This window comes from Oncorhynchus mykiss, chromosome 18, assembly GCF_057628025.1.
Source record: "Oncorhynchus mykiss isolate SJ-2025 chromosome 18, ASM5762802v1, whole genome shotgun sequence".
Taxonomy (NCBI): domain Eukaryota; kingdom Metazoa; phylum Chordata; class Actinopteri; order Salmoniformes; family Salmonidae; genus Oncorhynchus; species Oncorhynchus mykiss.
In genome coordinates, this window is record NC_143039.1 from 39,676,989 (window position 1) to 39,702,389 (window position 25,401).

General features: G+C 42.1%; 2 protein-coding genes across 10 annotated transcripts in view; both read left to right on the plus strand.

Annotated features, from left to right (window-relative positions):
- The window catches only part of LOC110496019 (cugbp, Elav-like family member 3a), a 39,034-nt gene extending 29,127 nt beyond the window's left edge, over window positions 1–9,907 (plus strand). For 2 of the 8 annotated variants that reach the window (XR_016488465.1, XR_016488466.1), the window contains exons 7-15: window positions 204–344; window positions 2,019–2,151; window positions 2,363–2,503; window positions 2,711–2,770; window positions 2,882–2,986; window positions 3,166–3,309; window positions 3,522–3,654; window positions 5,451–5,540; window positions 8,023–9,907. Coding sequence is in view for 5 of the 8 variants with exons in the window: in XM_021571635.3 (XP_021427310.2) it covers window positions 204–347; window positions 2,019–2,151; window positions 2,363–2,503; window positions 2,711–2,986; window positions 3,166–3,309; window positions 3,522–3,649 (966 nt within the window). In the remaining 3 variants the exon portion in view is untranslated. Of the gene's footprint in view, window positions 1–203; window positions 348–2,018; window positions 2,152–2,362; window positions 2,504–2,710; window positions 2,987–3,165; window positions 3,310–3,521; window positions 3,655–5,450; window positions 5,541–8,022 lie in introns of all 8 variants that reach the window. The other 6 variants (XM_021571640.3, XM_090208400.1, XM_021571639.3 and 3 more) reach the window with 4 other exon arrangements.
- Window positions 9,908–13,116: 3,209 nt separating this feature from the next.
- Window positions 13,117–25,401, plus strand: part of LOC110496020 (ceramide synthase 2) — a 28,348-nt gene continuing 16,063 nt past the window's right edge. The window contains exons 1-3 of one of the 2 annotated variants that reach the window (XM_036952507.2): window positions 13,117–13,322; window positions 24,341–24,523; window positions 24,779–24,896. In XM_036952507.2, the coding sequence (XP_036808402.1) occupies window positions 24,342–24,523; window positions 24,779–24,896 (300 nt within the window). In that variant the 5' untranslated portion in view covers window positions 13,117–13,322; window position 24,341. Of the gene's footprint in view, window positions 13,323–13,759; window positions 14,384–24,340; window positions 24,524–24,778; window positions 24,897–25,401 lie in introns of those variants that run through there. The other variant, XM_021571642.3, reaches the window with a different exon arrangement.

A 25,401-nucleotide genomic window follows, 5' to 3' on the forward strand; every position in this document is an offset into this window, starting at 1 on the left:
AACATAGGGACTCATCTACAGTTAAACACTGCTACCGTCAGACCTCCTCCTACACAAACACTCCATGGCCTACTGTAATTTATAGGAGTTGAGAACATATTTGTGGAATGCCCTCATCAGTCCTCGTGTTAGTGATATAGGTCATTTGGTTACAGAGATGTGTGTCATTTTTGCTGTGTAATATCTGTAATCTCTCCCTGCAGGGTGCCTCCTCCAGCCTGGTGGTGAAGTTCGCCGACTCTGAGAAAGAGCGAGGGATAAGGCGCATGCAGCAGGTGGCGTCCCAGCTGGGGGTCATCAGTCCCATGACCTTACACCTCGGGGCTTACAATGCCTACACACAGGTAGTGAGTACTAGTAGTACTGAACCCCAAACACAGGCATTATGCAGAGATTGTAATACACAGGCCAACACACTAGTTGTAGTAAAATGGCTATGTCCCAAATGGCACCCTATTTCTTATATGGGTCAAAAGTAGTGCACTACAGTGCATTCCGAAAGTATTCAGACCCCTTAACTTTTTACACAATTTGTTACGTTACAGCCTTATTAAAAAAAATCCATATGAATCTACACACAATACCCAATAATGACAAAGCGAAAACAGGTTTTTAGAAATGTTTGCAAATGTATTCAACATTTTAAAACAGAAATAGCTTATTTACATAAGTATTCAGACCCTTTGCTATGAGACTTGAAATTGAGCTCCGGTGCATCCTGTTTCCATTGATCATCCTTGAGATGTTTTCTACAACTTGATTGGAGTCCACCTGTTGTAAATGCAATTGATTGGACATGATTTGGAAAGGCATACACTTGTCTAGAAAAGGTCCCACAGTTGACAGTGCATGTCAGAGCAAAAACCAAGCCATGAGGTTGAAGGAATTGTCCGTTGAGCTCCGAGACATGATTGTGTCGAGGCACAGAGCTAGGGATGGATACCAAAACATTTCTACAGCATTGAAGGTCCCGAAGAACACAGTGGCCTCCATCATTCTTAACTGGAAGAAGTTTGGAACCACCAAGACTAATCGGGGGAGAAGGGCCTTCGTCAGGGAGGTGACCAAGAACCCGATGGTCACTTTGACAAAGCTCCAGAGTTCCTATGTGGAGATGGGAGAACCTTCCAGAAGGACAACCATCTCTGCAGCACTCCACCAATCAGGCCTTTATGGTAGAGTGGCCAGACTTTGCTTGGAGTTAGCTCCTAAACAAGATTCTCTGGTCTGATGAACCCTAGATTGAACTCTTAGGCCTGAATGCCAAGCGTCACATCTGGAGGAAACTTGGCACAGTGAAGCATGGTGGGTGGCAGCATCATGCTGTGGGGATGTGTTTCAGCGGCAGGGACTGGGAGACTAGTCAGGATCAAGGCAAAGATGAACAGAGCAAAGTACAGAGAGATCCTTGATGAAAACCTGCTCCAGAGTTCTCAGGACCTCAGACTGGGGAGAAGGTTCACCTTCCAACAGGACAACAACCCTAAGCACACAGCCAAGACAATGCAGGAGTGGCTTCAGAACAAGTCTCTGAATGTTCTTGTATGGCCCAGCCAGAGCCCGGACTTGAACCCGATCAAACATCTCTGGAGAGACCTCAAAATAGCTGTGCAGCAACGCTCCCCATCCAACATGACAGAGCTTGAGAGGATCTGAAGATAAGAATAGGAGAAACTCCCCAAATACTGGTGTGCCAAGCTTGTAGCGTCATACCCAAGAAGACTCAAGGCTGTAACTGCTGCCAAAGGTGCTTGAACAAAGTACTGAGTAAAGGGTTTGAATACTTTTCATTTTTAATACATTTGCAAAAATGCATACATTTTAGAATAAGGATGTAACGTAACATTTTTGGGGAAAAAGTCAAGGGCTCACCTCAGGATGAATGTTTCAGAACACCTCAGGATGAATGTGAATAATTTCCGAATGTACTGTATATGGGGAATATGGTGCCATTTGGGACGCATACTGACAGTGAATGACATCGAAGGACTCCCTCTTTCTCTCTTCATTCTTTGTAGCTGGTGCAGCAGCAGGCTCTGGTGGCCCAGTCGGCGTATTTGTCTCCTGTATCCACCATCACCATGCAGCAGTTGGCTGCCCTCAACCCCAGCAGCCTCATGGCCACGCCCATCGCATCACTCACTACCTCAGGTAATAAGAAGCTCCCATCCTCCACCACTTCATCCCCTCCTACAGGATTCTCTGCTCGTCTCACAGTTTCTCTTTATTCTTTATACAGTATATATTTAGTTTTTCTAGAGTCTTTGCCCCATATATTTCTGCCTTTGATACTATTTTATTGCATTTGTTATTGTGTTTGTTTGACCATGTCTGTCTGTCCCCGAATGCTCTTCCTGTGCAGGGACCAGCACTCCACCCACCATGGCAGCTACACCGATGCCTGCTCTGCCTCCACCACTCAGCTACCCTCCAGTGCCAGCTCCACCCAATGGACAGTCAGCATCTGAAACCCTGTACACCAATGGAGTTCATTCTTACCAAGGTATCTCACTCAATCTGATGAAAGTCAAGAGTATCATTATGAAAATGTAATCCAATGAACCTTAACTAGGATTTTGGTTTGTTTACTAAGAATCCTGGTGCACGGCACCCAATGCCATTTAGAGAATGTACTCATCCTCCAAAAAGATTGTTTGTACAGCAGTTGATAAATCATGCTGTTATTTTTCTCTTTGATTTTCTCTCTCAGCTCAAAGTCCAGTTTTGGATCCTATTCAGCAAGCGTACGCAGGGATGCAGCACTACACAGGTGGGACAGTAGTGAGTCCGATTGAGTTCTTAAAATTTCCCAGAGGAAATTTTAGGTTTGAAATGCCCTCTCAACAGTCCTTAATGTTTACTTATGCGAACACACCCACAGCAACGTACCCTGCTGCCTATGGAATGGTAGGGCAGCCATTCCCACACCAACACACAATGCTTGCACAGCAACATCAGCAGCCTCAGCAACTGCAGCAACGAGAAGGTAATTTCTACCTACTTGTCCTCCCTCCTATGAATTCTCACTTTTGACTATTTTCAAAGCTGGTTTCCCACAAAGTTTATACTGCCTCAATCACTACCTCATCCTGATAATCTCAAGTCACGTAAGAACCCCTCAGGGAGCCTTGATGGTCTAACCTTGCACTGTATTCTTCTTCTCAGGGCCTGAGGGGTGTAACATCTTCATCTATCACTTGCCTCAGGAGTTCACTGACTCAGAGATGCTGCAAATGTTCATCCCCTTCGGCAACGTCATCTCAGCAAAGGTCTTTGTTGACCGTGCCACCAATCAGAGCAAGTGCTTTGGTGAGTGACGGTGATGACAACGAATGCGTCCCAAATGACACGATGTACCCTATGTAGTGCACTGCTTTTGACCAGGGCCCATAGGGAATAGTGTGCCACATTGGGAACACAGTCAATGATGATATTGAGGAGGCAGTGCTGGGAAGGATTGCTCCCTTCTTGTAGTATTAATACTTTCACAGAATTGTCTATAACTGTTTGCTTCTCTTCAGGTTTTGTGAGTTTTGACAACCCGTCCAGTGCTCAGACAGCAATTCAGGCCATGAATGGTTTCCAGATTGGCATGAAGAGACTCAAGGTGCAGCTTAAGAGGCCCAAGGATGCCAACCGACCCTACTAAATGAGGTGAGCAAGGTGGGATGAGAATGAAGGGTGAGATGGATGGTCAGGGCGATTGACAGGGAGTGGAAACTGTTAAAGGTAGGTTATGGCAGGGTTATTCATCTTATAACCTAAGAGGGCTGAAGCCTGCTGGTTTTCTGTTCTACCTGAGAATGAATTGCACCCAACCGCTGTCCCAGGTCTAAGTCAGTATCTGATTAGAGGGCAACAATGAAAAAATGCAGTGGAACTGGCTTCGGTGTCTTAAGGGCGTTATGGGATAAAGGGAGAATTTTATGTTTTAATTTTGTGGAAGATCAGTATTAAAATGATCAACTGTGATAAAATACACTGCATGACCAAAAGTATGTGGACACCTGCTCGTCGAACATCTCATTCCAAAATCATGGGCGTTAATATGGAGTTGGTCCCCTCTTTGCTGCTACAACAGCCTCCACTCTTCTGTGAAGACTTTCCACTAGATGTTTTAACATTTCTGTGGGGACTTCCATTCAGCCACAAGGTTGGGCACTGATGATGGGAAATTAGGCTTGGCACGCAGTCTGTGTTCCAATTCATCCAAAAAAGGTGTTAGATGGGTTTGAGGTCAGGGCTCTGTGACAAATATACATTTCTGTATTGACTTTGCTTTGTGCACGGGGGCATTGTCATGCGGAAACAGGAAAGGGCCTTCCCCAAACTGTTGCCACAAAGTTGGAAGCACAGAATCGTCTAGAATGTAATTGCTGTAGTGTTAAAATTTCCCTTCACCGGAACTAAGGGGCCTAGCCTGAACTATGAAAAACAGCCACAGACCATTATTCCTCCTCCACCAAACTTAACAGTTGCCACTATGCATTGGGGCATGTAGCGTTCTCCTGGCATCTGCCAAACCCAGATTCCTCCGCCAGACTGCCAGATGGTGAAGCTTGATTCATCACTCCAGAGAACGCGTTTCCACTGGTCCAGAGTCCAATGACGGCGAGCATTACACCACTGCAGCCAACGCTTGGCATTGCGCATGGTGATCTTAGGGTTGTGTGTGGTTCCTTGGCCATGGAAACCCATTTCACGAAGCTCCCGACGAACAGTTCTATTGCTGACGTTGCTTCCAGAGGCAGTTTGGAACTCGGTAGTGAGTGTTGCAACCAAGGACAGACGTGCTACGCGGCCCTTTTCTGTGAGGTTGTGTGGCCTACCACTTTGCGGCTGAGACGTTGTTGCTCCTAGACGTTTCCACTTCACAATAACAGCACTTACAGTTGAACGGAGCAGCACTAACAGGGCAGAAATTTGCGAAATAACTTGTTGGAATGGTGGCATCCTATGATGGTGCCACGTTGAATGTCACTGAGCTCTTGAGTACGGGCCATTCTACTGCCAATGTTTGTCTAGGGAGATTGCATGGCGGTGTGCTCGATTTTAAACACCTGTCAGCAACGGCTGTGGCTGCAATAGCAGAATCCACTGATTTGAAGGGGTGCCCACATACTTTTGTATATATAGTGTAAGTGACCCAGATCCACATGTGAGTGAGGTGACAGTCTTCTAAAAGCAGTAGTTGTTTAAAACATTTAGACAAAATCATAGGACTACTTGGTTTGTTGAGATATGGCCATAACACTGCCATGACAAAAGGGTTGACAAAATGTTTAATTATTCAAAAGTAGATTTTAAATAGTCCAGACAAATATAACAAGTGTTGTATGATTGGGTTGAAGACAATAACTATTATACGTTATTAATTTATTTTGTACTTTTTATTTATTGTTTTTGTGCTGTGTCATATGTCATTTTCCTGAAAAAACATCATACCACAGTCAAGACTGTCCTGTCCATACATATATCGTGGAGACTACGTGGCTATGGTTGCCTAGCAACCGCTAAAAACCCCTTCCTCTCACAGCGTTGTAAGTTAATTGGCCTGTGTTGGTTGCTGTGGCAATATTGCCTGTGATGGTTGCCATTAGCAATTTTATTTTTGACCGTTGCCTTTATTCACCATGCTCAACTGCATGGCGAGTTGCTGTGGCGACCATGAATTGTGTTTGGTGCATTGTGAGTTTCCTCTATTATTTTGTCCTGTTTTGCAAACACTGATCAATTATACTATCACTGTACTCGAGATTTTGTAAGCAATTGATTATCATGACATGCTACTATATTTTTTTGTAATATAAGTATTTTATTGCGCAGAGCAATATTAAGCATTAACCCTAAAATCAAACATGGATATAAATATTTCCTTTGATGGATTATGTTTTTGATTAGTTTCCTTTTTGTTGTTTGTCATGATTATCATTCTTACATATGTTTAGTTGGTTGGTGTTTTAGTTTCCGGGAGCACAGGGTTTTTGTGAGGTTGTAATTGAATCCAAGTGACTTTGTGCCTGAACTTTGTTTGTTTTTGGTATGACTCGTTGTGAGAATAAGTATGTGTAGCCTACCTACAAATTAGTGACATAATGATGCTGTGTGCATATGTGTACCTGTGCAGATCCACATAAAGTACTTGTGTGTATTAATAAATAAAGTAGTGTGTGTGGTTTTGTGTGTGTGTACCAAGTGAGACACTAACATTTCATGTGAGAGTTTGGGGTAAAATTGTATGTTGTCATTGTGACACATCACACTTGCTGCTGACTGAGGTACAGTATTCCTCTGTAGGAATTCTGGGTTACTACAAATTTCCAATCAAACAAGAAGCCATAGGCTACGGTCTCATGTGCAACCTTTGATATAACTGCTTATTTTAGAGGATGAGTTTGAAAATCGTCCTGTTATCTTTTTAAATTATTTAATAGGAATGTATATTTTTTGACTCAATTGTTTGGTCAATGAGATTTAACATTGGACTAGAGTATTAAAAATATCTCCCAGAATTCCTATTGTGCATGTTTGGAATTTATTTGCCTGCCAAAACAAGACAAAAAAAATATTTAAATAAGAAATGCACATCAATGCAGCAGTATGGTTGTCACTGTATGAGTTGCATGTACCCTAGGCGTGCTTGTTTAGTGAAAAATGAGGACATCCATGTGATATCTGTGTAACCAACGTGTTTGAAGATGTTTCTCCCACACTGAAGAGTGTGAACATATTAAATATACAGTGGGGTCAGAAATGATTGACACCCTTTATAAAGATGAGGAAAAATTACTGTAGAAAATATATAATTCAAATACTGATCAATATTCTATGCTCCAAAAATGTTTGAAAACAATAAATAATAATAATCATTTTATACTAATACTGCTCAGGGAAATAGATTTTGTTTAACAAGTAATAGTTTTTTTCTTAAGAAAAGGTAGGGGTTCAAGGGATTGACAGACCTGTTTTCAAAACCTTTCAATACCTCACCTTGCGAGGATAACGTCACTGAGCCTTAAAAAAAAATGTTTTATGAGTTGGAGGACACATTGGGAGGGATCTTAGACCATTCGTCCATACAGAATCTTTCCAGATCCTTGATATCATTAATATGCGCTTATGGGCTGCCCTCTTCTATTCAAACCACAGGTTTTCAATGGGTTTCAAGTCGTGAGATTTTTGGCAAATTTAACCATTTCTTTGTAGATTTAGATGTGTGATTGTCTTGCTGGAAGATCCACTTGCGGACAAGTTTCAGCCTCCTGGCAGAGGTAGCCAGGTTTGCCTAGTTGGGTAATGTTTATGATGCCGTTATACTTAACAAGGCTCAAGGACCAGTTGAAAAAAAATAGCTTGACGTGTAGGCCTTGTCAAAGAAGTCAACGGCATCATGAGCTTTACCCAGTACCAGGATATTTTAGCCAAAAACCTGGTTGTCTCTGCCAAGAGGCTGAAATTTGGCCGCAAGTGGATCTTCCAGCAAGACAATAACCCCAAGCACTGAAGTAAACATCAAAACCCACAAAGAAATGGTTAATTGACCCCAAAATCAAAATTCGACAATGGCCATCTCTCTCTCTGAATATAGTAGTCCATAAGCGCAGACAAAGAATATCAAGGATCTGGAAGGATTCTGAATGGAGGAATGGTCTAAGATCCCTCCCAATGTGTTCTCCAACCCATAAAACATTTTAGAAAAAGGCTCAGCGACATTATCCTCGCAAAGTGAGGTATTGAAAACGGGTGTCAATCATTTTGACCCCTACCATTCCGAGAAAAAAAAGAATTACTTGTTAAACTAAATCTTTCTCTGAACAACTGTATTAGTATAAAATAATATAATTTACCCATTATTTTGAGCATACAATACAGCTCAGTGTTAGAATTATTTAATTTATACAATCATTTTTGCTCATCTTTATCAAGGCTGTCAATAATTTCAGACTCCACTGTATATGCTAATCTAAACTATTTTAATATTTGTATTCATCCTCTCTCTTTCTTTCTGTCTCTCTCTCCCAGGGAAGATATGAGTTCTATCAAGAAACTACTTCCAGCATTTTGGTTTCGCCCAAACCGTATAGCAAAGGAGCAACAACACTTCTCGAAAAATAAGATCAAATATATGTATCATCTAAAAATCAGCAACAACAGAATAAAACATATGTGGTGGGTGGTTCGGAGTACACATACCATTCCACAGCTGGATTCAGTCATTATGTACAGTACCAGTCAAAAGTTTGGACACACCTACTCATTCACATTTTTTCTTTATTCTTGCTATTTTCTACATTGTATAATAATGTTGAAGTCATCAACTTCAACTATGAAATAACACATGAAATCAGGTAGTAACCAAAAAAGTGTTTTATATTTGAGATTTTTCAAAGTAGCCACCCTTTACCTTGATGACAGCTTTGCACACTCTTGGCATTCTCTCAACCAGCTTCATGAGGTAGTCACCTGGAATGCATTTCAATTAACAGGTGTGTCTTGTCAAAAGTTCATTTGTGGAATTTCTTTACTTTTGTCAGTTGTGTTGTGACAAGGTAGGGGTGGTATTCAGAAGATAGCCCTATTTGGCAAAAGACCAAGTCCATATTATGGCAAGAACAGTTCAAATAAGAAATTACAGTCCATCATTACTTTAAGACATGAAGGTCAATCAATCGGGAAAATGTCAAGAACTTTGAAAGTTTCTTCAAGTGCAGTTGCAAAAACCATCAAGCGCTATGATGAAACTGGCTCTCATGAGGACTGCCACAGGAAAGGAAGATCCGGAGTTACCTCAGCTGCATAGGATAAGTTCATTAGAGTTAACTGCACCTCAGATTGCAGCCCAAATAAATGCTTTACCGAGTTCAAGTAACAGACATCTCAACATCAACTGTTCAGAGGAGACTGCATGAGTCAGGCTTTCATGATCGAATTGATGGTTTGGAATGAATTGGACTGCAAAGTGAAGGAAAAGCAGCTAACAAGTGCTCAGCATATGTGGGAACTCCTTCAAGACTGTTGGAAAAGCATTCCAGGTGAAGCTGGTTGAGAGAATGCCAAGAATGTGCAAAGCTGTCATCAAGGCAAATGGTGGCTACTTTAAAGAATCTAAATTCTAAAATATATTTTGATTTGATAAACACCTTTTTTGGTTACTACATGATTCCATGTGTTATTTCTTAGTTTTGATGTCTTCACTGTTATTCTACAATGTAGAAATAGAAAAATTAAGAACAACCCTTGAATGTGTAGGTGTGTCCAAACTTTTGACTGGTACTGTACAAACTGTACTGTCAGATACAAGGTCTACATGAAAAATAATATCACTTATTCTAATGAACAGGGTTTCACTGAATAGGGTGGTTTGTGGTCCATAACTTAAGAGGGAAGGGCAATGTATGGGATGGAGAAGTGGGATGGTAACCTTATTGGGGGAAAAAATGCTATTTTGTATGATTACCATTGGTCGAATTGGTATGTAGATTTAGTTTATTATTTTAAATTAAAGACGAGGAGTAATTAAGCAAGAAGAACAATCAACTTCTTCTCACTGTACATATCTTTGTTTTAAATGGAGTCAAATAATGAAAAAATGTGTAAGTTATTACAACCACTACTATTGTTATTGGCATAGGGGTGTGAGGGATGGGAATTGGGTGGAATTTTTGTATCTTAATTTTTTACTTTTAATGTATTTGTTATGCAATTGAAGTGGGAGATATGGCTATTTTTTATTTTAGAAAATAGAATATTCCTATGGTCTACAGTACAAGACGATGGATACACGTATTGTAGAATTTGTAATTACATAAATGTAATTATCAAAATCATAATTGTTTCATTATTTATTCTCAAAAATTGCTGTTTTAAAACATATGTCTTTAAGAAAAATAAAGTACAATTTCGAAAATGATGTGTGCATGGTGTGTAACAGAGAGCTGTGGGTTTTTATATATACAGTTGCGGCCAAATATATAGACACCCTTGCACTTTCCTTAAATAAGAAATTGAAAAAACGTTTGGTTTCCACACGTTGTTGGATTTGAAACATTGCATAACCAAATTTATTTTTGTAAGATTAAGTTTACAATTTGATTTGAGAAAATAAAGAAAATAGATTGTACAAAGTTATTGTTACCCTGGAACTAATAATTGATTGCACATCTTTTGGCCAAGATACAGTAAATGCCAACAAATGCACCCTCCCTACAATCAACGATGGGGGAGATTTGATAATGCTGTTGTGTTTCGTTGTTGCCTCTGATACTGGGGGTCTTGAACGTGTACAAGAAATCAGCAGATTATCAGGTGTTTTGTAGTCCAATGTTCAACCCAGAGTCTAAAAACCGGGTCTCCATTGAAGGCTGTGAGTCTTCCATCAGGACAATGACCCCCAACACATCACAAAGCACCCAGGAATCGTTAAGAAGAGATACTGGACTGTTTTGGAGTGGCCAGCTAAGAGTCCAGATCTGAATCACATCCAAAACCTATGGCAAGATCAGAAAACAGCAGTTGGTGGAGGGCAACCCTCAAATATTGAATAATTAGATCAGTTTGATGTTGAAAAGTGGGCCAAATTGTCTGTAGAAATGTGCAGCAAGCTCATTGATGGCTACAATAAGCATATGTCTGCAGTTGTCATGGTTAAGGGTGTGCAACCAAGTACTAGCTCCGGGGTGCCGATAATATTGTCCAAGCCATTTGCCTTTATTTTCTCAATTCAAAATTGTAATCTTAAACTTACAAAAATAAAATAGGTTTTGCAATGTTGAAAATCCAATAAGGATTTGACCAAAAGTTGTATTTTCAATTTCAACTTATTTTAGAAGAAATAGGGAATTATTTGCCAAGTTAAATAAAGGTTAAAGAAAAAAAGAAAAAGACAAAAGAAAAGTGCAAGGGTGACAATATTTGTCCGTAACTATATACCTTGAAAGATGTATTTTCTGGCTTTCACTTTACTCTAGTACCCCTACTTCCCCATTAGGTGGTTCCATGTCAATCATGACATCCACCATCTCAAATTGTTCTGAAACTGTGTCTGTAGTTAGAAACACATAAGATTAGCATTCCTGAAACATTGTTCTGTTGAAATATAATTTGATCTGAAAAATTCAGCTAATTGATTGCGCCCAAATTGACCATTTTAATTTACAGGATTCAGATATTCAATAAATACTGTACCTAAAATTCTATTTGGAGCAAACTTTTTTCTAACAATGAGTAAGACATGAGGAATCCAAAGAAATGGTCAGACGCCAACCATGGACCACCCACGCCATTCCCACATGAATCGTATAAATTAAAGTGTCCAATTTGGGTGCAATCAATTATCTTAATTTCATAGAGATCAAATTATACTTCAACAAAATTGTTGCAGAAATGCTAATCTTATCTGTTTCTAACAACAGAAACAATTTCAAAATCATCTGAGATGATGGGTGTCAAGCCTCTTTCTTGTGCTTTTTGAGGTGAAAAGACCCCATTGCAATATAGTAAGACACAATGTGGGATTATAGTATTAGGGGTATACAACACAGATTGCCATTGGCCTAGACCTAACGCATCTATATTGAACCTCCAGCGGCATAGCTAAACTAGTTTGTACTGGAGGTCGATCCGATGGTCCATTGAAAGCATGGCAAACTTATTTTCAACCAACGTTAACCTGGTAATACTTTCTTCATTCTTGATTTGCAAGGAATCAGTGTCTTATAAACATCTGTTTCTAGATCCAGGAGGAACTCCAAAAACCTGAGAATATTCTGAAAAATATCATTTTGATGGAACTAGTCATTTCTAAGCAACGTGGCCATGTGTAGGAGAAGATAACATGTAACACAGCACAAACTAAACAACACAAACAAAGACCTATACACAACATGCAGCAGGCATTTCTCACTCTGTACAAAAAGTGTATATGTATTATTTTTAATTTTATTAAATGTTTTACTTTTACCCATTTTTCTCCCCAATTGGTAGGTACAGTCTTGTCCCATTGCTGCAACTCCCCTACAGACTTGGGAGAGGCGAAGGTCGAGAGCCATGCGTCCTCCGAAACACGACCCAGCCAAGCCGCACTGCTTCTTGACACACTGCTCGCTTAACCTGGAAGCCAGCCACACCAATGTGTTGGAGGAAAAAACCATCCAGCTGGCGACCGAAGTCAGCTTGCAGGCGCTTGGCCCGCCACAAGGAGTTGCTAGAGCGCGATGGGACAAGGAAATCCCAGCCAGCCAAACCCTCTGCTAACCCAAACGACGCTGGGACAATTGTGCGCCGCCTCATGGGTCTCCCGGTCACGGCCGGCTGTAACACAGCCTGGGATCGAACCCGGGTCTGTAGTGACGCCTCAAGCACTGTGATGCAGTGCCACTTCTTTATATTTCCTTGTTATCGGACTTCTACCTGCAACTGGAAAAAGGCGTTTATTAGACACCAGTCCCTTACAAATCGAGAAATAAGGAAGTATCACCACGTAAAGGTGAAAAATTGTCCCCTATCCATAACCCATTCTAAGCTAAAACCATGCACAAAGTAGGCCTACAGGAATCTAAGTAGAGCTATAGGCCCTGCTTTGTCACTTATATTACAGCCTTGTCTGTCTACCCAGACTGTGCTGGTAAAGCAGCAGTTTGAAAATGAATAATTGGCTTTGATACTCTGATTGGTTAGAGATGATCCAATTGCTGATGACTTTGTTTTGTACAACGCCCCTCCTCACTATAAACCACTTCAATGATGGTAGTCTGACTAAAGTATGTAGCAAAAGAGAGCAGTGGAATAATTTAGTTTGAGTTGTCATGTTAATTGCTGCTTAGATAATAGGCTACAATTAATTTAAAGATTTTGTCTAATAATGTGATTCATTCTAGCTCGAACACCAACAATTTGTTTCATAGTCATTTATTACAGGTCAGCCCCAAAGATACTCAGCAGATCTTCAGATAAAATGTACACAGGTCAGTGCATGAAGCCAAAAATGGCCTGTTATGGAAATACGCAGGAGGGGAGGAGATCAGGTGGGACCATTCTAGCCAATGAGAGGGCTTATACGCGTGTGAACGGTGTATAGAACGGTGTATTGACAAAATTCGACACACCCATTTGACCTCCATACAAAAAAAATCTCTCACTTCGTTACCTTATTTTTCTTCGACAGATTTTGAGGGGAGTAAAACCTCTCGCTTCGCCTCTTTCTGTCTGATGTAGCCAAGGCTCAAAACTGAACTGTGGCAGAGAAGGAAGAGAAGAAGTGAGAGGGATAATTGGGCCCAAAATCTGTTCTCCAGCAGGTGGCATTTTTCGTTTTTGTTCACATGGTGAGATGAGTTTTTGTACAGTGGTCAAATGAGTTTTGAATTTGGTTAACAAAATAATGTAATGGCTTATTTTTTATAACTTATTTGATCGAATATAAGTGTCGCAATCATTAGGTTGTTACGAGTGTATGGATATAACTAGGACGGACTCGTGACATCCTGGCAACTTTGAGAAAAAAACTGAATCGTCTGGTAGTCACTAGTTAGTCAAACCCCGCCCATTTCTACAATGTATCTACTTAAAATGTGATTTTAAACTTAACCTTAATGACATTGCTAACCTAAACCTAAATTAAGACCAAAAAGAAAATGCTTGTTTTCATGATTTTTTGGGGGGGTGGGGGGGGCTGTGGTAATTAGTGGAAACCGGTGTGCCTGTTCCCACGCATATCTGCCTTCTCATTGGCTATAATGGTCCCACCTGAATTTGCCTCCTTGACAACTGCCTTCCATTTTTGAAGAAATGTATTTTCATTGTTAGAGACGGCACTAGAGTATCTGGTCAACATAAAGGATAATCTTTCGACTGTGCTAGGGTTTGGCAGATGCGTCCCAACAAGTCCAGGCGTTTTCGCATGCCGTACAACGTCACTTTAAATAGCCTGATCCCTGCCACGCCCACTGTCCCGACTCCTACCCTTACCTCAGTGCTCATACTCTACCATCTTCTACTCCCATTCCGTTTGTCCAAATAAGAAACCGGGCTAACCGACGCCCGTTCCCGGCAAACATCTGCCATATTGCTCCGAGCATGTAAAATAACTGTTCCGGGCCCTTATCCCAACAAAAAGTAGAAGTATTTCATAAGAGAGAAAGTTCTACAAACCAAGGGGAAGCATTACATTTTCCGCGAAAATGCAGAAAATTGGCGATCGAGTGGCCGGATAATAATCTTCAATGCAGACTCCAACCAATTTTCATAATCAATTTGGATTATCGTTGATGGCGTCGTCGGCATAGAGCTCAATTGCTTATTCTATAGGAGACATACAGCAATATACCAGTTTCCGCCTTTTCACACTGCGGCGAATAGGCCTACCTGCGTGAAAGATAAAACGGAGGTAAGTTCCCACCGTTATATGGAACTAGATGTGATAAAAGTTTTGTTTGAATTCTTGCAATTGTCATTTTAAAACAGGCTACGTTGGACTACTCACCTCGCATTGTTAGTATTTTAACATTCACTCTCCCTTGGATAGTTAGTCCCCTGAAGATGTGCGCCTATAATGGCTTTTCCGCAAACTTGTCACCCACTTGCCACACAGAGAAATATACTTGAATGTTTTCAAATAATTCAGGATGACAGAAACTCCTGTCAACTTGAGTTTGTCCGAATAGGCTATGTGCTGATCTCGTGGTGATGTTTGTTTAGGAACGCTGCGATAAATGAAGGTCATGGTTTGAAATGCCACGAACTATCGCACAATAACAGTTTGGAAAGAAGAAAATCGTGAAAACGAATGTTTTGGACGTCCTTGGTTTACTTTGGTTGTGTAGGAAATAGCCTATAACGAGCTATAACCTACAGCTGATGAAACGTAAAAGGTCCCACACCCTAAGGAAAGTTACCGGAAATGTTTAGAAGGGTGTGATTGCGGCCCGCAATTCGGAGCGTTCCTTCATTCGCAGGAACCCCTCTTTATTGGGTCCAATTCTATTGGTCAATTTTTAAGCTAGACTCCGGTTCAGTAGCTGGCGGGAGGCAGCGGGCTACACCAGTAGCTAATTAGTTAGGACACAGGTAGACAGTGACCTTCGCCCCCGCCTTCAGGGGCAACACCTGTAGGTAGCTAGCTAACTAGCTTGGACCATAGCTGCGGGAAGGAGGGGTGCTGCAGCACCCCCTGAAAGATCAGAATAAAACAATTATAATTTAAAAAAGTATTCACAGAAGTAGTGCACTCGGCCTTGTATAGATAGATGTCTGTAGCACGGGCAACACTTTTTTTAGCATCTCTGCTTTGTGGTATCATTGTGGTATAATTAATGTTCAATATTTTATCATTACTTAATAAAAAAAATATTTCACTCATATTTTATGTTAACCTGCTTCTCTGTGTTGGAATGGTGTGGGCATACCTCAACAACAGAATGTTGTGGGCGTATACCGATCTTTTAAATGCTAGTAAAACTAACTGCATGCATTTCAACCGATTGCTGACTGCACCCTCCTGCCCGAATAGCATCACTACTCTGGACAGTTCTGACTTAAGAGTATGTGGACAACAATAAATACCTAGGTGTCTGGCTAGACTGTAAACTCTCCTTCCAGACTCACGTTAAGTATCTCCAATCCAAAATAAAATCTAGAATCGGCTTCATATTTCGCAACAAAGCCTCCTTCACTCATGCTGCCAAACACACCTTTGTAAAACTGACTATCCTGCCGATCCTGGACTTCGGCGATGTCATTTACAAAATGGCCTCCAACACTCTACTCAGCAAATTGGGTGCAGTCTATCACAGTGCCATCTGTTTTGTCTCCAAAGCCCCATATACTACCCACCACTGCGACCTGTATGCTCTCGTTGGCTGGCCCTCAATACATATCTGTCGCCAAACCTACTGGCTCCAGGTCATCTGTAAGTCTTTGCTAGGTAAATCCCCGCTCACTGGTCACCATAGCAACACCCACCCGTAGCACACGCTCCAGCAGGTATATTGCACTGGTCATCCCCAAAGCCAACACTTCCTTTGGCCTCTGCCAATGACTGGAACGAATTGCAAAAATCACTGAAGTTGGAGACTTATCTCCCTCTCTAACTTTAAGCATCAGCTGAGCAGCTTACCAATCACTGTACCTGTACACAGCCAATCTGTAAATAGCACACCCAACTAGTCCAGGATGCTGCCAAACACAAAAGGTGTGTTTGGCAGCATGAGTGAAGGATGCTTTGTTGCGGAATAGGAAGCCGATTTCTACATTTAATTTTGGATTGGAGATGCTTAATATGAGTCTGGAAGGAGAGTTTACAGTCTAGCCAGACACCTAGGTATTTATAGTTGTCCACGTATTCTAAGTCAGAACTGTCCAGAGTAGTAATGCTAGGCAGGCGGGCGCAGGCAGCAATCGGTTGAAGAGCATGCATTTAGTTTTACCAGCGTTTTAAGAGCAATTGGAGGCCATGGAAGGAGTGTTGTTGTATGGCATTGAAGCTTTTTTGGGGGTTTATTAACACAGTGTCCAAAGAAGGGCCAGATGTATACAGAATGGTGTTGTCTGCGTAGAGGTGAATCAAAGAATCACCCGCAGCAAGTGCGACATCATTGATGTATACAGAGAAAAGAGTCAGCCCGAGAATTGAACCCTATGGCACCCCCATAGAGACTGCCAGAGGTCCAGACGACAGGCCCTACGATTTGACACACTGAACTCTATCTGAGAAGTAGTTAATGAGCCAGGCGAGGTAGTCATTAGAGAAACCAAGGCTTTTGAGTCTGCCGATAAGAATACGGTGATTGACCTTGGCCAGGTCAATGACGACGGCTGCACAGTACTGTATTTTATCGATGGTGGTTATGATATCGTTTAGGAACTTGAGCGTGGCTGAGGTGCACCCATGACCAGCTTGGAAACCAGGTTGCATAGCGGTGAAGGTACGGTGGGATTCTAAATGGTCAGTGATCTGTTTGTTCACTTGGCTTTCGAAGACTTTAGAAAGGCAGGGCAGGATGGATATAGGTCTGTAACAATTTGGGTCTAGAGTGTCTCCCCCTTTTGAAGAGGGGGATGACCGTGGCTGCTTTCCAATCTTTAGGAATCTCAGACGATATGAAAGAGGGGTTGAACAGACTAGTTATAGTGGTTGCGACAATGGCGGCAAATAATTTTTAGGAAGACAGGGTCCAGATTGTCTAGCCCAGCTTATTTGTAGGGATCCAGATTTTACAGCTCTTTCAGAACATCAGCTGTCTGGATTTGGGTGAAGGAGAAGCGAGGGGGGGGGGGGGGGGGGCTTGGGTCAGTTGCTGTGGGGGTTGCGGTTGGTGTAGCCAGGTGGAAAGCGTGGCCAGCCGTGGGGAGATGCTTATTGAAATCCTTGATTATCGTGGATTTATCGGTGGTGACAGTGTTTCCTAGCTTCAGTGCAGTGGCCAGCTGAGAGGTGCTCTTATTCTCCATGGACTTTAGTGTCCCATAACTTTTTGGAATTAGTGCTGCAGGATGCAAATTTCTGTTTGAAAAAGCTAGCCTTTGCTTTTGTAACTGACTGTGTTTTTTGGTTACAGACATCCCTGAAAAGTTCCATATCGCGGGGACTATTCAAAGCTAGTGCAGTGCGCCACAGGATGTTTTTGTGCTGGCCAAGGGCAGTCAAGTCTGGATTTAACCAAGGGCTTTCTGTTCTTAGTTATACATTTTTTGAAAGGGGCATGCTTATTTAAGATTGTGAGGAAGGCACTTTTAAAGAACAACCAGGCATCCTCTACTGATTGGGTGAGGTCAATATCCTTTCAGGATACCTGGGCCAGGTCAATTTAGAAAGGCCTGCTCACAGAAGTGTTTTAGGGAGAGTTTGACAGTGATGAGGAGTGGTCGTTTGATCGCTGAGATCCTGGTTGAAAACAGCAAAGGTGTATTTAGAGGGCAGGTTGGTCAGGATGATATCTATGAGGGTGTCCATGTTTATGAATTTGGGGTTGTACCTGGTAGGTTCCTTGATAATTTGTGTGAGATTGAGGGCATCTAACTTAGATTGCAGGACGGCCGGGGTGTTAAGCATATCCCAGTTTAGGTCACCTAACTGTACCAACTCTGACGATAGATGGGGGCAATTAATTCACATATGGTGTCCAGGGCTGAGGGGGTCGATAACAAGCGGCAACAGTGAGACTTATTTCTGGAGAGATTCATTTTTAAAAGTAGTAGTTCAAACTGTTTGGGCATAGACCTGGATAGTAAGCCTACGGAGTTCTGTCCATCTCTACAGTAGATTGCAACTCCTCCCCCTTTGGCAGTTCTATCTTGATGGGAAATGTTGTAGTTGGGGATGGAAATGTCAGTATTTTTGGTGGGCTTCCTAAGCCAGGATTCAGGACATCAGGGTTGGCGGAGTGCGCTAAAGCAATGAATAATGTAAACTTAGGGAGGAGGCTTCTGATGCTAACATGCATGAACCCAAGGCTTTTCCGGTTACAGAAGTAAACAAATGAGAGCGCCTGGGGACACACAGGGCCTGGGTTAACATCTACATCACCAGAGGAACAGCGGAGGAGTTAAGGGTACGGCTAAAGGCTATAAGAACTGGTCGTCTAGTGCGTTCGGAACAGAGAGTAAAAGGAACAGACTTCTGGGCGTGGTAGGATAGATTCAGGGTATAATGCATAGACAAGGGCATGGTAGGGTGAGAGTACAGTGGGGGTAAACCTAGGCATGTGACGATGAGAGAGGCTGCATCGCTGGAGGTGCCAGTTAAGCTATGTACTGTCTCAGCATGTGTGTGGGGGGGGGGGGGGAGCTAGGGAGCTAACCGAGGCATGTAGAAAAGGACTAGGGGCTCTGCAGTAAAACAAAACAATGAGAGCTACCCTAAACAACGGTATACAAGGCATATTGCCATTAGAGGGAGGAATAAAGTAATCACCGATGTTGATTGGGAGGGCTAAGACAACAATGGGTAAACATCTAAGACCACAACATGGGTAGATGGCGATGAATGGGTAGAGAGTGTCAGTTAGCTACACACGGCCTAAGTTCGAGGCTGGGGCCGACAGATAAACAAAATTAAGTACCGTGTTAATGAACGTGTTACTCTGTTGTTTTTGTCGCCCTGCTTTGCTTTATCTTGGCCAGGTCGCAGATGTAAATGAGAACTTGTTGTCAACTGGCCTACCTGGTTAAATAAAGGTGATATACAGTGCCTTGCGAAAGTATTCGGCCCCCTTGAACATTGCGACCTTTTGCCACATTTCAGGCTTCAAACATAAAGATATAAAACTGTATTTTTTTGTGAAGAATCAACAACAAGTGGGACACAATCATAAAGTGGAACGACATTTATTGGATATTTCAAACTTTTTGAACAAATCAAAAACTGAAAAATTGGGCGTGCAAAATTATTCAGCCCCCTTAAGTTAATACTTTGTAGCGCCACCGTTTGCTGTGATTACAGCTGTAAGTCGCTTGGGGTATGTCTATCAGTTTTGCACATCGAGAGACTGAAATTTTTTCCCATTCCTCCTTGCAAAACAGCTCGAGCTCAGTGAGGTTGGGTGGATGGAGAGCATTTGTGAACAGCAGTTTTCAGTTCTTTCCACAGATTCTCGATTGGATTCAGGTCTGGACTTTGACTTGGCCATTCTAACACCTGGATATGTTTATTTTTGAACCATTCCATTGTAGATTTTGCTTTATGTTTTGGATCATTGTCTTGTTGGAAGACAAATTTCCGTCCCAGTCTCAGGTCTTTTGCAGACTCCATCAGGTTTTCTTACAGAATGGTCCTGTATTTGGCTCCATCCATCTTCCCATCAATTTTAACCATCTTCCCTGTCCCTGCTGGAGAAAAGCAGGCCCAAACCATGATGCTGCCACCACCATGTTTGACAGTGGGCATGGTGTGTTCAGGGTGATGAGCTGTGTTGCTTTTACGCCAAACATAACGTTTTGCATTGTTGCCAGAAAGTTCAATTTTGGTTTCATCTGACCAGAGCACCTTCTTCCACATGTTTGGTGTGTCTCCCAGGTGGCTTGTGGCAAACTTTAAACAACACTTTTTATGGATATCTTTAAGAAATGGCTTTCTTCTTGCCACTCTTCCATAAAGGCCAGATTTGTGCAATATACGACTGATTGTTGTCCTATGGACAGTCTCCCACCTCAGCTGTAGATCTCTGCAGTTCATCCATAGTGATCATGGGCCTCTTGGCTGCATCTCTGATCAGTCTTTTCCTTGTATGAGCTGAAAGTTTAGAGGGATGGCCAGGTCTTGGTAGATTTGCAGTGGTCTGATACTCCTTCCATTTCAATATTATCGCTTGCACAGTGCTCCTTGGGATGTTTAAAGCTTGGGAAATCTTTTTGTATCCAAATCCGGCTTTAAACTTCTTCACAACAGTATCTCGGACCTGCCTGGTGTGTTCCTTGTTCTTCATGATGCTCTCTGCGCTTTTAACGGACCTCTGAGACTCACAGTGCAGGTGCATTTATACGGAGACTTGACTACACACAGGTGGATTGTATTTATCATCATTAGTCATTTAGGTCAACATTGGATCATCCAGAGATCCTCACTGAACTTCTGGAGAGAGTTTGCTGCACTGAAAGTAAAGGGGCTGAATAATTTTGCACGCACAATTTTTCCGTTTTTGATTTGTTAAAAAAGTTTGAAATATCCAATAAATGTCGTTCCACTTCATGATTGTGTCCCACTTGTTGTTGATTCTTCACAAAAAATACAGTTTTATATCTTTATGTTTGAAGCCTGAAATGTGGCAAAAGGTCGCAAAGTTCAAGGGGGCCGAATACTTTCGCAAGGCACTGTATATATTTGTGCAAGTAGACTGATTGGACAGCTCACCTTCCTAGGGGAGATTACATCATTTTCTAAGAGGAAATAGGAAGCATTTTTGAAAAGGGCTGTTTGAGATACATGTTTGAAAAAGTGTTTTTTTTCTCCAATTTATGTTTTGGCCACATACAAGTATAGGATGAGTCAACAACATTATTTGGATATGAGTTAACAGAATATTAACTTAAAAGTAATTTTCACTGAGCAGATGCCCACATTGGGATGCTTGAGGGGGCGCGTTCCTACAGGTGTAGGAAAGCCCAATTGCAGGATCGTCCCACATTGCAGGCCACAATCAAAATCCAATCAAATTGTATTTGTCACATGCTTTGTAAACAACAGGTGTAGACTAACAGTGAAATGCTTACTTTACGGGCCCTTCCCAACAATGCAGAGACAACAATAATAAAGATAACACAAGGAATAAATATACAATGAGTAACTGTAACTTGGCTATATACACAGAGTACCAGTACCGAGTTGATGTGCAGGGGTACGAGGTAATTGAGGTAGGTATGTACATATAGGTGGGAGTAAAGTGACTAGGCAACAGTATAGATAATAAGCAGTAGCAGCAGCGTATGTGAATAGCTTGTCAATGCAGATAGTATGGTAGCTATTTGGTTAACTATTTAGCAGTCTTATGGCTTGGGGATAGAAGCTGTTCAGGTTCCTGTTGGTTCCAGAGTTGGTGAATCGGTACTGCTTGTCGTGCAGTAGTAGAGAACAGTCGATGACTTGGATGGCAGGAGTCTGACTGTTTTTAGGGTCTTCCTCATACACCGCCTGGTATAGAGGTCCTAGATGGCAGAGCTCGGCCCCAGTGATGTACTGGGCTGTACGCACTACCCTCTGTAGTGCTTTGCGGTCGGATGCCAAGCAATTTCCATACCAAGCGGTGATGTAGCCATTCAAGATGCTCTCAATGGTGCAGCTGTATAACTTTTTGAGGCTCTGAGGACCCATGCCAAAACTTTTCAGTCTCCTGGGTGGGAAAAGGAATTGTTGTTGGTGTGTGTGGACCATGTTAATTCCTTAGTCATGTGGACAATGAGGAACTTGAAGCTGTCGACCCGCTCCACTATAGTCCTGTGGAGGGGGCGTGCTCTGCCCTCCATTTAGTGTCCTCCCCACTGTGACTCTACAGTTCTGTAGCTTAGCATCCGCTTCATCTGACCACTTCTGTATTGAGTGCATCACTGGTACTTCCTGTTTGCTTATAAGCAGGAATCAGGAGGATGGCGTTATGGTCAGATTTGCCGAAGGGAGGGTGAGGGAGAGCCTTGTGTGTGGAGTAAAGGTGTTCAAGAGTTTTGTCGCCTCCAGTTGCACAGGTGACATGCTGGTAAAAATGAGGTTAAATGGATTTCAGTTTCCCTGCATTAAAATCACAGGCCACAAAAAGCACACACTATTGGAATGCTCGCAACATTGTTTCCTCTCCGGGGTGATGACAGTCTACTCTGTATTCAATCAATTCATCTAATTTCACCCTCTGACTACAATGTTTCATTTTGCGGTGTTATTTGTGAAGTTTCCCTCCATGTCCTTTGACATTGTAAGTAAGTTCATAAGTCAGCTGGAGGGTAAAGGAGATTCCAGGATCTGCTGTTTTAAGCAAATGTGACAAACACCATGCAAATGCGTGCTATACTGACCAACTACTCCATCAATTAATTAAGTTAGTGGCATACTATTGTCAGTATGTTTCCCATACATACTCAACTGTTTAAAAAAAAAAAAAAACAGCTTTCTCTGAAAACTGCAAGAATGGTCCTTCCTCCTGTGCAAACAAAGGCGCCAGAGCGCCACAGCCCTATTAATTCACAGTAAGCATAGGAGTGTTCAAAGTCCATGCATGCAATCCCTGTTAAACAATCAATCAACAGACAGGAGAGGGGCACTGGGTGTCACACAGTGACTGGTTTGTTCGGAGCATCTCTCTAGTGTAGCTGGCACTGAGGCTTCCCTATGTGAGTACTCTTAAACCCTTTTGTACCAAGAACTGTCATCGTAAGTGAAAATAACCCCCCCCCCCCCAAAAAAAAAAAAAAAAAAAACACAAGGCATCTCCTGTGCCTAGGATTGTGTAAAAAGTGTGATGTTGGGCACAGATCTGCTCTCTCTCTGCATTAATTTGATGATCTGGCTTTGCACAACTATCAGTGTCACAGTCGGTGTGTGTTCTAAAATAACCAAGCGGGTAGTGTTGTCATGCTGGCCTCTTGCCCTCTGACAGACTTAAGACACAAAAGTGCCTCAGTAAAATGAGAATCAGGCCCTCTTGTTTACACGCCATTTCTAACAAAACAAGTAAACCTGCCAGTAATGACAGTAGCAGTGATGTCATATTGGCTTTGAGTCTTTCACAGCATATCGCATTGCCTGTGTTGTAATTAAACCTACACAGCATCTTGCCCACTCAACTAGTATCAATGGCTGCATCTATGCCACAACAGCTGCTCTGCACTGTCAAAGCTTGTATTCAGAACGCTAATGGATTCATCTGGGGAATGTCAGGAAGTCCTGCAGTAGGTGTTTGAAGCATCTGTAGATTGTGTTATACATTCTTATACACCAGGCCAACGCATTGTTTGAAATGTTGATTGGTCAGATAAGGTTGTTAGTGTATTAAGTGTCACCAGCTCGCTCATGTTTTCATGGCTGAGTGACTATGCAAATGTGGATGGATGCACCAGCACACCAAGATCAACATGACATAATAATCACAACACAAATTATCGCATAAAAGTTATGGATGCAAATAGTAATCCTCTTTTACCTAATGATATTTAAACAGTAGCTAGCTAGCTAACGTTAGCTAAATAAAACTGTCTGGCTTGCTAGCTGGCTAGCTGACTAGGCAGGCTGAGGTAAATAAGTACACTAGCTAACAACGTCAGTCTATAAACAGCTTAAATGATTTATTCCTCTTTAACAATATTTTCTTATAAAGACATATATGTTTAAGAAAGTGTTCTCTTTCCCATCTTTTCGATCCTTTGAAGAAGCAGGTAGTAGGCAGGTTGTCACCGTTAAAAACACCAACCGTCCTTGGAGAGCAATTCTGAGGTAATAATTTTGCGCGGACTGAGGCGAAATGGAACTAGAACTCCCCGCGTCCTCCATCCTTCCGGACCGCTATGAGAGCCAAGCACACAGCATAGCAACGGACGCTTTGGTTCATTACGTAATTCGGTCAGAATTTTGCAAGTTCTAGGAACAGCCCTAGCAAAAGAAGCTAGAACTCATCAAATCCCATTGTGAAGCCGGGGGGATACTTTTTTGGCAGGGGGACACCATTTGGCATGACACCCCCACATTTTAAATTCACTAACACAACAATACATTCCGTACAAATATTTGAGGCAGCTTTCCTTTACTTGAACCGTTTTGGATTTTATTTTGGTATGTGATCTAACAAAAATGTCTTGACTCAGACTGTACCTGACACCAAAAAAGCATTGTCCCTTTACCCCTTTGTCTGAATCTTTCTTTCTTTCTCAGAATGCTGACCTGGCTTAGAGTGCTTAGTGACTGGATCTGGCAGGACCGGTTGTGGTTCCCAGCGGGCCTGGGTTGGGCCAACCTCAAGGACCGGGATGGCCAAGTCTTCGCTAAAGGAAGTGATCTCTGGGTCATCTTCCCCATCGCAGTATGCTTCCTGATTATACGACAGATATTTGAGAGGTCAGTACTCCAGGCCCAAGACCAAGAATCCTTTGGGCCTTGGTCAGAAGTAGGAACCCCCTATTCCTGCCCCTCCTCACTTTGCAATGGCCTTGCTATGTTCCATTAGTTTGCTGTTGTTTTCAACCAGTATTGCTCAAATCTCGTTTTCCTGTTCATCTAGCCTTGTTGACTTGTGTTCACTACAACCATCATAACTGATTTACAGTCCCTACAACACTTTCCTCTCCTCCTTTGCTTCCTCTGACTATCCAGGACCGTGGCCGTTCAACTTGCCTCTTTACTTAGAGTGAGGGAGAAACCGCGTGTCAGAGCTGCTCCCAACACCACACTGGAATCCTATTTCTGCAATGCATCAAAGTTCCCCTCACAGGTAATTGCACAGCATAACTGTAATGCTACATACTGGGGTCAAACGCCAACACCTTCCTAATCCCACATGTAGTAAACTACCATACAGTTCCACTGACCAAATCCAAATGACCACACAGTTCAATAGCTCACACAAACACTGCACAACTCCTTAGTCAAATCCATGCACGATTACTACGTTAAATCAACCATTATTTAAAGTGAATTCAAAATCGCAGCACACTTTACAGTAAAACAATAATTGAAGGAGACAGTAGCACATAAGATTTTAAAGGGATAATCCACCCCAAACCATTAATTTCTATGATTAACTGTGTTAAATAACACTAATATGTAAAAACAATGTTTTTTTGTGAACACATTTTGTTGTTATAACAAGGCTGGTAGCAATGTGAAAGTCATTGGAAATCTGCAGTTGAAGTCGACTACAAAACATGGCTCTCTCTGGGCTGGTTGGCTAGCTAGTTAGCAAACGTAGCTACACTACACACAATAATACCAAAGTC